This window comes from Heptranchias perlo, chromosome 28 (assembly GCF_035084215.1).
Source record: "Heptranchias perlo isolate sHepPer1 chromosome 28, sHepPer1.hap1, whole genome shotgun sequence".
NCBI classification, from domain to species: domain Eukaryota; kingdom Metazoa; phylum Chordata; class Chondrichthyes; order Hexanchiformes; family Hexanchidae; genus Heptranchias; species Heptranchias perlo.
The window spans coordinates 39,758,831-39,772,231 of NC_090352.1; the positions used below are offsets into that span (position 1 = coordinate 39,758,831).

At 56.5% G+C, this 13,401-nt stretch overlaps 1 protein-coding gene across 1 annotated transcript; it reads right to left on the reverse strand.

Annotated features, from left to right (window-relative positions):
- Positions 1-267: 267 nt before the first annotated feature.
- Positions 268-12,288, reverse strand: serpinf2b (serpin peptidase inhibitor, clade F (alpha-2 antiplasmin, pigment epithelium derived factor), member 2b). Its single transcript, XM_067967958.1, is given in 7 exon segments — positions 268-708; positions 1,692-1,893; positions 4,107-4,249; positions 6,778-6,981; positions 10,823-10,928; positions 10,930-10,967; positions 12,075-12,288. Coding segments are annotated over 7 exon segments (1,158 nt in total). The 5' UTR covers positions 12,208-12,288; the 3' UTR covers positions 268-376.
- Positions 12,289-13,401: the final 1,113 nt, after the last annotated feature.

Here is a 13,401-nt window from a genome sequence, read left to right on the forward strand (position 1 = left end):
ATTCCCTTTTACCCGGTAACATCTTGTCTGCATGTTGTGGTGACATGTCTACAGTTTCTTGTTGTATCTCTCTGTACCCAATGCCCCCTCCGTGCCCCATTCCTCTCTGTCCTGTGTTACTTCTATCAGGGTCAGAGGGATGTGACATGAACACATCGGGTCTTCACCTGCTGCCTAACCCAATGTATTTCCTGGTTACGGTGCAGCTGCACCAGTCAATTAATTTACCACGAGTTCACTGCCAAAAGACTGGACCAGACGAGGAGGCAGGGTGTCAATTATTGTTTATTAATTTGTAAAAAATAAAAAATATCTCCAACCGATGTCACGGGATCGGACTGATTCCATTCCCTGCTCACGGATCCCAGCCGGAATCTTACTTGGGAACGATTAACATCTCCATCTTCCTCATTCTCTCCAGATTCACCTCCATCTTGTCCTGGGGTTCTTTCCGAAATCGAGGCTTTGGGTCCTTGATGGTGCCGAGGAAGAGGGGGATTCCGGAGATGTCGTCTCGGATGATGAAGAAGAACGGGCGGTTGATGTTACACTGGATGAAGGAGCGACTGACGGCGATGCCTGTGCTGGCGGCTGCCTCCACTCCTTCCTCCTTCAGCTCCAGAGTGACCTTGTGCTGCACTCCGGACACAATTAGTGGCTCGCTGGAGATCTTACTCAGGTTCGGGTTCATGAACAGGCTGCCGAGGCCTGGAACGGGAGAGGGCAGGGATTAGAGAGAAAAAAGAATTGCTCAGCTCAGCTAGTTAGAGTGGTGAGTGACCGAGCTGGGGGAGACCTCCATCGGGGCCGTCAGTGTCACTACTCTCACCAAACACTGGTGACAGAACCCCTGGGGGCCGGGAGACATGGGGACAATTTAAGGGAAATGTACCTCTGCTAACCCCTCCCCCTCCCCCATACACACACCCAAACACACAGACACACACACACAGACACACACACACAGACACACACACACAGACACACACAGACACACACACACAGACACACACAGACACACACACCCCGACACACACACCCCGACACACACAGAGACACACACCCCAACACACAGACACACACACCCAGACACACACAGACACACACCCCAACACACACAGACACACACACCCAGACACACACAGACACACACACCCAGACACACACAGACACACACACCCAGACACACACAGACACACACCCCAACACACACAGACACACACCCCAACACACACAGACACACACACCCCAACACGTGATGGAAGAGCCCTGGACTGAGAATCCCTCAGTGACAATTAGCTCGAATATGTTACGTGTGGCCTGGAGCAGTGAGGTATGTTCACAGCTGGAGAGTGGTCAGGAATATTTTATACACAGTATCGACTGCAGGGACCGCGTTAGGGTGAGGAATCCGAGCCCAGGTCACACACTGTGTAACAGGGCCGCTGAGAGGTGCAATGCTTTGAGTAGTTTACACACTTTTGGTTTGGGCTGTTACTGAGTGTGATGGACCAGCTCTTTACCAGCGAGTGCCCCATCGTTACATCTGGCCTCGGTTAGGATAGGCCACGGGGAAAGGGAGGACTTTGCCCAATGGGAAGAGGGAGGGTGTGTGAGGAGGGTCCCTCTTGGTTAGTAACGAACGTACTGTGTAAGGAAGGTGGAGTAGATTGAGGAATCGGGTGACCTACCGAGACTCTGTAAGGCTTGGCTTAGATCGAGGTCAAAGTCTATGTTGAGTTTCGGCACCTTCACCGGCATTGGCCGAGCTCTGTAAAACCGGGACAGCAGTTCCGTGACCTTCAGCTTTTGGACCATGTTGTTGAGCCCGGTGTTCACCATCGGCTTCACAACAATGAAGCTTATGTTTTGTTTGAAGGACAGCCTAGCAACCTGAGAGGACAACACATGAGACACTCTGAAGACACCGTGTGACTTGAGGACAACTCATGACAGGCCCCTTTAACACGGACTCTCTTCCCCACCCCAATCCCCTGACCCATAATTCCTTCTGCTTTTGCCTCTCCCCTCACCCCCCTGAATTACCAATTTATGTTGGACTCGTCCTGCGACAGTAGCCGTTAGTCAGGTTATCACAGTCAACCCCAGATCTATCCTCACCCAACACCACACAAGCACTGGAGTCACTGGATAGCGATTGGATGCAGGGACCCTGGCCCAAGCCGAGGTGCCCAGGCCACTGTAGGGTCGCCAACTCTGGTTGGATGTAATCTTGGAGGTTTCATCACGTGACCTCCTGCATCCAAATGCCCCACTCAGTCAAATAGCCTTTTTTTCCCGATCTACAATATATTTACAACTAATAAACACAAACATTCAAAGAAAATGAAAAAAAACACCCAATTCCCCACTGATTGTTCTCCTGGGTGTTGCTCATAACAGCGTCCTGGAGATTAACCTTCAATTCCTGGAGACTCCAGGACAGTACTGGAGGGTTGGCGACCCCTAACTCCACTGCCCCAGCTCAGAGCGGCTAACTGAACATGGAACAAAGATTGAATCTGGGACAGCTCAGTCCCACTCTGGGCACATCTTTACTGAATGATTGGGCGAGCTCATGCAGTAAATGTTCTGAGGAAGACTGACAACAGCCATGGTTACAATCTCACCTCGTGCCTGAGACACCCTCAGACGCAAACTGAAGTTAAAACTCACGGCAATTTCTAATTTGAGTTTTTGGTTGATCAGCTTGTTTCTCAGAGTTTGGGCAGTTGTGGTGATAACAGACACAGCCTGGCTCACAGTCTGGGTGGATAGAGTTGCAACATGTCACGGCCTGGTGGTGATACAGGATAGGGGCTGGAGAGTCTAGAACCAGGGGTCATAGTCTCAGGATAAGGGGTCGGCCATTTAGGACTGAGATGAGGACAAATGTCTTCACTCAGGGTGGTGAATCTTTGGAATTCTCTACCCCAGGGGGCTGTGGATGCTCAGTCATTGAGTATATTCAAGGCCGAGATGGATAGATTTTTTGACACTAAGGGAATCAAGGGATATGGGGATCGGGCGGGAAAGTGGAGTTGAGGTCGAAGATCAGCCATGATCTTATTGAATGGCGGAGCAGGCTCGAGGGGTCGAATAGCCTACTCCTGCTCCTACTTCTTACATTCTTTTGGAGCTGGGAACAGGTCAATTCAACTCAAGGGGAATGGGATCATTCTGCATTCTGCCTGCATCCAACCCCGCTGCTCAACTGCCTAGCAGACTGGGTTGAAGGTTCCATGGTCTGCTCAGGAGAGAACATTTGGATGAGGAACAGAACTGTACAGCTGTCAGCCGCGGCTCAGTGGGCAGCACTCTCGCCTCTGACTCAAAAAGGTCATGGGTTCAGGTCTCACTCCAGAGACTTCAGTCCATAAACTAGGCCGACACTCCCAGTGCAGTACTGAGGGAGTGCTGCACTGTCAGAGGTGCCGTCTTTCAGATGAGACATTAAACTGAGGCCCCATCTGCCCTCTCAGGTGGATGTAAAAGATCCCACGGCCACTATTTCGAAGGAGAGCAGGGGAGTTCTCCCTGGTGTCCTGGCCAATATTTAGTCCTTAACCAACGTCACTAAAAACAGATGATCTGGTCATTATCTCATTGCTGTTTGTGGGATCTTGCTGTGCACAAATTGCTGCCGTGTTTCCTACATTACAACAGTGACCACACTTCAAAAGTGCTTCATTGGCTGTAAATTGCCTTGGGACGTCCCGAGGATGTGAAAGGCGCGACAGAAATACAAGTTTTTTTTACTCCATGTGATGGGGCCTGAGCTCCCATCCAGACAATTAACGGGCTGAGTTCTTTGAACTAATGTGTACTGATCACGGTGCAGTTATTGACACTGAGTCCTGTCCTGCAGCGTGAGGGGACTCCTCCCACAGTGCCTCCAACCGCTCACAGAATGACTCCAAGGACACCGGACGGAGATTCCACCCAGCCTACTCTGTGCGGCTGGCAAAAAGGGTTAGGGATGACCATAAGAAACGGTGGGTACAGAAAAGGACCATTAGGAGGGGGGTCAGAGATCATCAAGGTCAGAGGTAAAGAGCGAATGGGAGAGGAGAGGAAATCCGGAAGTTGTGGGAGTGGCTTCTTACCTCGATCTGGAGATCATCATCGTGAAACCCGCTGATGGGGTACTTGGGATGTTGCATCATCTCCACCTGCACCGTCTTCCCATCCTCCATGTAAAATATATCGTTCGAGGTTGCACGGGGGTCAAACTGAACTTTCCATAGCCCTGTTTGTTGGAGTGAAATACGAGCCGCTCAGAACTTCAAACTTTCAACTTCTATTTCCTTTCATCAGCTGGAGAATCTGAGGTAATTCTCCTCAGAGCAGAGAAGGTTAAGGGGAGATTTAATCGAGGTGTTCAAAATCATGAGGGGTTTTGATAGAGTAAATAAGGAGAAACTGTTTCCAGTGGCAGGAGGGTCGGTAACCAGAGGACACAGATTTAAGATAATTGGTAAAAGAACCAAAGGGGAGATGAGGAGAATTTTTTTACGCAGTGAGTTGTGATCTGGAATGCGCTGCCTGAAAGGGAATTGGATAAATACTTGGAAAGGAAAAATTTTGCAGGACTTTGGGGAAAGAGCAGGGGGAGTGGGACTAATTGGATAGCTGTACCAAAGATCCGGCACAAGCATGATGGGCCGAATGGCCTCCTTCTCTGTTGTATGATTCTATGATTCCTCTTCTCTTGGTCTGCAGGAAGGAGGGGTCCAGCTGGGACCCCAGGTTGTGTGGTGTGTGCAGTGAGGGCCAATTGAACGAGGACAGACATGACACATGGAGAATGCCCCTTTGAGTGAGGTGCCAGCGGGTGACTGTCACAGGCTGGGTTGTGATGCCATCACGCCAAGTCAGGGCTCACGCATGAAGTGCGGGCATTTGAGTGATTGCAAGTGGAGCCCGTACCCCAGTGAGAGTCAGTGTCTGTGGGACCCGTACCCCAGTGAGAGTCAGTGTCTGTGGGACCCGTACCCCAGTGAGAGTCAGTGTCTGTGGGACCCGTACCCCAGTGAGAGTCAGTGTCTGTGGGACCCGTACCCCAGTGAGAGTCAGTGCCCATGGAACCCGTACCCCAGTGAGAGTCAGTGTCTGTGGAACCCGTACCCCAGTGAGAGTCAGTGTCCGTGGGACCCGTACCCCAGTGAGAGTCAGTGCCCGTGGAACCCGTACCCCAGTGAGAGTCAGTGTCTGTGGAACCCGTACCCCAGTGAGAGTCCGTGTCTGTGGAACCCGTACCCCAGTGAGAGTCAGTGTCTGTGGAACCCGTACCCCAGTGAGAGTCAGTGCCCGTGGGACCCGTACCCCAGTGAGAGTCAGTTTCTGTGAGACCCGTACCCCAGTGAGAGTCAGTGTCTGTGGAACCCGTACCCCAGTGAGAGTCAGTTTCTGTGGGACCCGTACCCCAGTAAGAGTCAGTGTCTGTGGGACCTGTACCCCAGTGAGAGTCAGTGTCTGTGGGACCCATACCCCAGTGAGAGTCAGTGTCTGTGGGACCCGTACCCCAGTGAGAGTCAGTGTCTGTGGGACCCGTACCCCAGTGAGAGTCAGTGTCTGTGGGACCCGTACCCCAGTGAGAGTCAGTGTCTGTGGGACCCGTACCCCAGTGAGAGTCAGTGTCTGTGGGACCCGTACCCCAGTGAGAGTCAGTGTCTGTGGGACCCGTACCCCAGTGAGAGTCAGTGTCTGTGGGACCCGTACCCCAGTGAGAGTCAGTGTCTGTGGAACCCGTACCCCAGTGAGAGTCAGTGTCTGTGGGACCCGTACCCCAGTGAGAGTCAGTGTCTGTGGGACCCGTACCCCAGTGAGAGTCAGTGTCTGTGGGACCCGTACCCCAGTGAGAGTCGGTGTCTGTGGGACCCGTACCCCAGTGAGAGTCAGTGTCTGTGGGACCCGTACCCCAGTGAGAGTCAGTGTCTGTGGGACCCGTTACACAGTGAGAGTCAATGCCTGAGGAACCCGTACCCCAGTGAGAGTCAGTATCTGTGGGACCCGTACCCCAGTGAGAGTCAGTGTCTGTGGGACCCGTACCCCAGTGAGAGTCAGTGTCTGTGGGACCCGTACCCCAGTGAGAGTCAGTGTCTGTGGGACCCGTACCCCAGTGAGAGTCAGTGTCTGTGGGACCCGTACCCCAGTGAGAGTCAGTGTCTGTGGGACCCGTACCCCAGTGAGAGTCAGTGTCTGTGGGACCCGTACCCCAGTGAGAGTCAGTGTCTGTGGGACCCATACCCCAGTGAGAGTCAGTGTCTGTGGGACCCGTACCCCAGTGAGAGTCAGTGTCTGTGGGACCCGTACCCCAGTGAGAGTCAGTGTCTGTGGGACCCGTACCCCAGTGAGAGTCAGTGTCTGTGGGACCCGTACCCCAGTGAGGGTCAGTGTCTGTGGGACCCATACCCCAGTGAGAGTCAGTGTCTGTGGGACCCGTACCCCAGTGAGAGTCAGTGTCTGTGGGACCCGTACCCCAGTGAGAGTCAGTGTCTGTGGGACCCGTACCCCAGTGAGAGTCAGTGTCTGTGGGACCCGTACCCCAGTGAGAGTCAGTGTCTGTGGGACCCGTACCCCAGTGAGAGTCAGTGTCTGTGGGACCCGTACCCCAGTGAGGGTCGGTGTCTTCAGAAGAGCAGCTAAGATAATTGACGACTGAATATTTGAGGATTGAGTCTTTGGCAGCCCAAGAACACCTGAAGGGATGGAGCGAGTAAGACTCCAGCAGGGATGAGAGGTTCTGGGATCTGAACCAGGGCGAGTCACACACACCTTTAAAATGGATGGCGTTGAGCAGCAGCAGAACCACGTTACTTGGGACCTCATTCAAAAACGTTTTAATTTTGCCGCCTGTCATCTGTTCCACCCATTTGTTGATCATCTTCGTGTCCTCGGCGTTTACTCCTGTGAGAAGCTGCGGCCGGGATTTGTAAAATTTCACCGACTCCTCGAGGAACGGATTCTTAATGTGGAATCCTGCGTGGCATAAACACAGGGGCAGAGGTTAGGGACAGAGGGAGGGGATCGACTCACTGCACTCAGTCCCACGGTGTGCCCACTCCCCTCTCCCCTCTCCCCACACTCCCCACTCCCCACTCCCCTCTCCCCTTTCCCCTCTCCCCCTTCCCCTCTCCCCACACTCCCCTCTCCCCTCTCCCCTCTCCCCACTCTCTCCCCACTCCCCTCTCCCCTCTCCCCTCTCCCCACTCTCCCCTCTCCCCACTCTCCCCTTTCTCCACTCCCCTCTCCCCTCGCCCCAGCCTCCCCACTCCCCTCTCCCCACTCTCTCCCCACTCCCCTCTCCCCTCTCCCCTCTCCCACTCTCCCTCTCCCCACTCTCCCCTCTCCCCACTCTCCCCTTTCTCCACTCCCCACTCCCCTCTCCCACCCTCCCACTCCCCTCTCCCCACACTCCCCTCTCCCCTCTCCCCACCCTCCCCACTCCCCTCTCCCCACACTCCCCTTTCCCTCTCCCGACCCTCCCCTCCTCCCCTCTCCCCACACTCCCCTCTCCTCTCGTCCCACCCTCCCCACTCCCCTCTCCCCTCTCCCACCCTCCCCTCTCCCTCTCCCCACACTCCCCTCTCCCCTCGTCCACCCTCCCCACTCCCTCTCCCTCTCCCCACTCTCCCTCTCCCCTCTCCCCTCTCCCCTCTCCCCACACTCCCCTCTCCCCACACTCCCCTCTCCCCACACTCCCCTCTCCCCTCTCCCCTCTCCCCACACTCCCCTCTCCCACACTCCCCTCTCCCCTCTCCCCTCTCCCCACACTCCCCTCTCCCCACACTCCCCTCTCCCCACACTCCCCTCTCCCCACACTCCCTCTCCCCACTCCCCACTCTCCCTCTCCCCGCACTCTCCCCTCTCCCCTCTCCCCACACTCCCCTCTCCCCTCTCCCCACACTCCCCTCCCCACACTCCCCTCTCCCACACTCCCCTCTCCCCACACTCTCCCTCTCCCCACTCTCCCCGCACTCTCCCCTCTCCCCGCACTCTCCCCTCTCCCCACACTCTCCCCTCTCCCCACTCTCCCCGCACTCTCCCCTCTCCCCGCACTCTCCCCTCTCCCCACACTCTCCCCTCTCCCCACACTCCCCTCTCCCCACACTCCCTCTCCCGACCCTCCCCTCTCCCCTCTCCCCACACTCCCCTCTCCTCTCGTCCACCCTCCCCACTCCCCTCTCCCCCTCTCCCCACCCTCCCCTCTCCCCTCTCCCCACACTCCCCTCTCCCCACACTCCCCTCTCCCCACACTCCCCTCTCCCCACACTCTCCCCTCTCCCACTCTCCCCGCACTCTCCCCTCTCCCCGCACTCTCCCCTCTCCCACTCTCCCCTCTCCCCTCTCCCCACACTCCCCTCTCCCCACACTCCCCTCTCCCCACACTCCCCTCTCCCCACACTCCCCTCTCCCCACACTCCCCTCTCCCCACACTCTCCCCTCTCCCCACTCTCCCCGCACTCTCCCCTCTCCCCGCACTCTCCCCTCTCCCCACTCTCTCCCCTCTCCCCTCTCCCCACACTCCCTCTCCCACACTCCCCTCTCCCCACACTCCCCTCTCCCCTCTCCCCACACTCCCCTCTCCCCACACTCCCCTCTCCCACACTCCCCTCTCCCCACACTCCCCTCTCCCCACTCCCCACACTCCCTCTCCCCACACTCTCCCCTCTCCCCGCACTCTCCCTCTCCCCGCACTCTCCCCTCTCCCCTCTCCCCACACTCTCCCTCTCCCCTCTCCCCTCTCCCCACACTCCCCTCTCCCCACACTCCCCTCTCCCCACACTCCCCTCTCCCCACTCTCCCCGCACTCTCCCCTCTCCCCGCACTCTCCCCTCTCCCCACACTCTCCCCTCTCCCCACTCTCCCCGCACTCTCCCCTCTCCCCGCACTCTCCCCTCTCCCGCACTCTCCCTCTCCCCCGCACTCTCCCCTCTCCCCACTCCCCACACTCCCCTCTCCCCACACTCTCCCCTCTCCCCACACTCTCCCTCTCCCCGCACTCTCCCCTCTCCCCGCACTCTCCCCTCTCTCCCCACTCCCCTCTCCCCTCTCCCCGCACTCTCCCTCTCCCCTCTCTCCGCACTCTCCCCTCTCCCCGCACTCTCCCCTCTCCCCTCTCCCCCCTCTCCCCACACTCCCTCTCCCCTCTCCCCACACTCCCCTCTCCCTCGCCCCACCTCCCCACTCCCCTCTCCCCTCTCCCCACTCTCCCTCTCCCCACTCTCCCCTTTCTCCACTCCCCACTCCCTCTCCCCTCTCCCCACACGCCCCTCTCCCCCCTCTCTCCCCGCACTCTCCCCTCTCCCCGCACTCTCCCCTCTCTCCCCGCACTCTCCCCTCTCTCCCCGCACTCTCCCCCTCTCTCCCCGCATCTCCCCTCTCCCCGCACTCTCCCTCTCCCCGCACTCTCCCCTCTCTCCCCGCACTCTCCCCTCTCTCCCCGCACTCTCCCCTCTCCCCGCACTCTCCCCTCTCTCCCCGTACTCTCCCCTCTCTCCCCGCACTCTCCCCTCTCTCCCGTACTTCCCCTCTCTCCCCACACTCTCCCCTCTCTCCCCGCACTCTCCCCTCTCTCCCCGCACTCTCCCCTCTCCCGCACTCTCCCCTCTCTCCCCGTACTCTCCCCTCTCTCCCCGCACTCTCCCCTCTCTCCCCACACTCTCCCCTCTCCCCGCACTCTCCCCTCTCCCCGCACTCTCCCCTCTCTCCCGCACTCTCCCCTCTCTCCCCGTACTCTCCCCTCTCTCCCCACACTCTCCCCTCTCCCCACACTCTCCCCTCTCCCCCGTACTCTCCCCTCTCTCCCCGCACTCTCCCCTCTCTCCCCACACTCTCCCCTCTCCCCGCACTCTCCCCTCTCCCCCGCACTCTCCCCTCTCTCCCCGTACTCTCCCTCTCTCCCCACACTCTCCCCTCTCTCCCCACACTCTCCCCTCCCCACACTCTCCCCTCTCTCCCCGTACTCTCCCCTCTCTCCCGCACTCCTCCCCTCTCTCCCCACACTCTCCCTCTCCCCGCACTCTCCCCTCTCCCGCACTCTCCCCTCTCCCCTCTCCCCACACTCTCCCTCTCCCCGCACTCTCCCCTCTCCCCGCACTCTCCCCTCTCCCCTCTCTCCCCACACTCTCCCCTCTCCCCACACTCTCCCCTCTCTCCCCGTACTCTCCCCTCTCTCCCGCACTCTCCCCTCTCTCCCCACACTCTCCCCTCTCCCACACTCTCCCTCTCCCCGCACTCTCCCCTCTCCCCTCTCTCCCCACACACTCTCCCCTCTCTCCCCACACTCTCCCCTCTCCCCACACTCTCCCCTCTCTCCCCGTACTCTCCCCTCTCTCCCCGTACTCTCCCCTCTCTCCCCACACTCTCCCCTCTCCCCACACTCTCCCCTCTCTCCCCGTACTCTCCCCTCTCTCCCCACACTCTCCCCTCTCCCCGCACTCTCCCCTCTCCCCGCACTCTCCCCTCTCCCCACTCTCCCCACACTCTCCCCTCTCCCCGCACTCTCCCCTCTCCCCGCACTCTCCCCTCTCCCCTCTCTCCCCACACTCTCCCCTCTCCCCGCACTCTCCCCTCTCCCCGTACTCTCCCCTCTCTCCCACACTCTCCCCTCTCTCCCCCACTCTCCCCTCCTCCCCACACTCTCCCCTCTCTCCCGTACTCTCCCCTCTCTCCCACACTCTCCCCTCTCTCCCCACACTCTCCCCTCTCCCCACACTCTCCTCTCTCCAGACTCCCCTCACTCCCCTCACCCCAGACTCCCCTCACTCCCCACATCCCCATTCCCAGTCTGGGTGATGGTTTATTCCTGGACACTCACCCTTTTTAATATAGATGGTTGAAGCAATGCTTAGAATGTTCTTTGTGAAGATGTCGATTGCAGTGCGGAGGACGCGGTGAGAGCAGTTGAGTGAGTTGAAGTGGAGGGTTTTTTTGAAGTTGTTTCTCTGTCTGGTTCACAGAACCTGGAACACAAGTTGTGTAGAAACAGATTAAACACGACTCTGATCACCACCAGAGAACCTGCTCCCAGCTGCCTCATCCATTTTCTGATCACAGATTGTCAGCCATTCACCCCCCAAACCCGCGACCTCTACCACCTAGAAGGACAAGAGCAGCAGGCACATGGGAACAACACCACCTGCACGTTCCCCTCCAAGTCACACACCATCCCGACTTGGAAATATATCGCCGTTCCTTCATCGTCGCTGGGTCAAAATCCTGGAACTCCTTCCTAACAGCACTGTGGGAGAACCTTCACCACACGGACTGCAGCGGTTCAAGAAGGCGGCTCACCACCACCTTCTGAAGGGAATCTGGGAATGGGCAATAAATGCCGGCCTCACCAGCGATGCCCACATCCATGAACAAATTTTTAAAAAGCCCCTTGAGGCTGTTCTGCCATTCTATTAGATCATGGCTGATCTGTAAACTCTCCACCCTCCGTAAACTTGAGCTCATCTAAAACTCTACTGCCTGTATCCTAACTCGCACCAAGTCCCGTTCACCCATCACCCCCTGTGCTCGCTGACCTACATTGGCTCCCGATCCATCAACACCTCGATTTTAAAATTCTCATCCTCGTGTTCAAATCCTCAGTGGCCTCGCCCCTCCCTATCTCTGTAACCTCCTCCAGTCCTACAACCCTCCGAGATCTCTGCGCTCCTCCAATTCTTGCCTCTTGCGCGTCCCTGATTTCCATCACTCCACCATTGGCCGTGCCCTCAATGTTGTATCTAACTCCATTTACCCGTGTTGCATTTATATAGCATCTTTAACATAGTAAGGCGTCCTGGACGCATAATTAGACATGATTTGCCACTGAGCGACATAAGGAGATATTAGGACTGGCAACCAAAAGCTTGGTCAAAGAGGTAGGTTTTAAAAAGCGTCTTAAAGGAGGAGAGAGAGATGGAGAGGTTTAGGGAGGGAATTCCAGAGCTCAGGGTCTAGGCAGCTGAAGGCACACGGCCGCCCATGGTGGGGCGAAGGATTACTTTCTCTGAGTTTCTCTGCCTCCTCCGCCTCTTTCTCCAACCCCTGGTTTGAATTAATTTGAATGAATCTGTTACCCAGAGCGAGTTGGGCCAAACCCAGCACGATACTCAGTGGGGAGATGATAACATTTGGTTTTGTGGTTTCCTGTAAAATCTCCTTAAACATGTCCATGCCGAAGTTGGTGATGGCGTTTCCCAAACGCTGCATCTCCCCCGGCGATCCGCAGTCTCCAGCCGGCTGCTCCTCGCTTCCGTGTGATGGGCCTGCACAGTCGGGGATTCGCTGGAGACTGGAGACTCCAAGGTCTCATTGGAAGCATTGCCTTTCGATGGCGTCTCATTGGAAGTGTTGCCTTTTGATGGAGTCTCATTGGGGGCGTTGTCTTTCGATGGCGTCTCATTGAAGCGTTGCCTTTCGCTGGAGTCTCATTGGGGGCTGGTGCTGCTGTTGTGACAGCTGGTCCCTGCGTATCTGTCGGCTGGGCAGAGTGGGGAACTGAGACTTCCAGGAGCTCACACTTCACCGTCTCATTCTGTTCATCTGTGACCTGAGGGAAAAAGCCAACCAGTGAAACCAAGTAGAAACAATTTTGGTTGAGAAAAAAAGAAAAAAAGATAGAAAGGAAGAAAGAAAAAACAAAGATAGATAGAAAGATAGATAGAAAGATAGAAAAAAAGAAAGATAGAAGAAAAAGCAAAGATAGATAGAAAGATAGAAAAAAAGAAAGATAGGAAAAAGAAAGAAAGATAGCAAGAAAGACAGAAAATTAGAAAGACAGAGAGAACGAACTTGCATTTCTAGAGAGCTTTTCACAACTCAGGATGTTCCAAAGTGCTTTACAGCCAATGAAGTATTTTTTCGAAGTTTACTCACTGTTGAAATGGAGGAAACATCAAAAGGGAGGGTCTGTGATAGGGCGGAGGGCAGGAGTGAGTAAACGACAAAAGGGAGGATGGTGCAGGACAAGGAGGGTGGGGATGGGACAGGAAAAGAAATAATAGATGGGTCTAGAGGAGCTGTAAACAGCAACATCAGAACCATTACCAACAGCTGCAGTGCCACACAAAAAATAATGGGAGCAGTGGTTAGAGTCTGAAGTTATTGAAATCAATGTTGAGAAGTAGGAGGAGAGGGAGTAGGGGGAGGAGGGGGGAGGAAGAGAGGGAGGGAATAGGGACTGGAGGAGGGGAGAAGAGGGAGGAGAGAGGAGGAATGGGAAGGAGGGGGACGAAAAGGAGGAGAGGAGGGAGATGGGAAGAGGAGGAGAAGGGGAGGAGGGGAGGAAAGTGGCAGGAGAGGGGGAGGAGAGGGACAGGAGGGAGAAGGAGGAGGGGCAGGAGAGGGGGAGGAGAGGGGCAGGAGGGAGAAGGAGGAGGGGCAGGAGAGGGGAGGAGAGGAGAA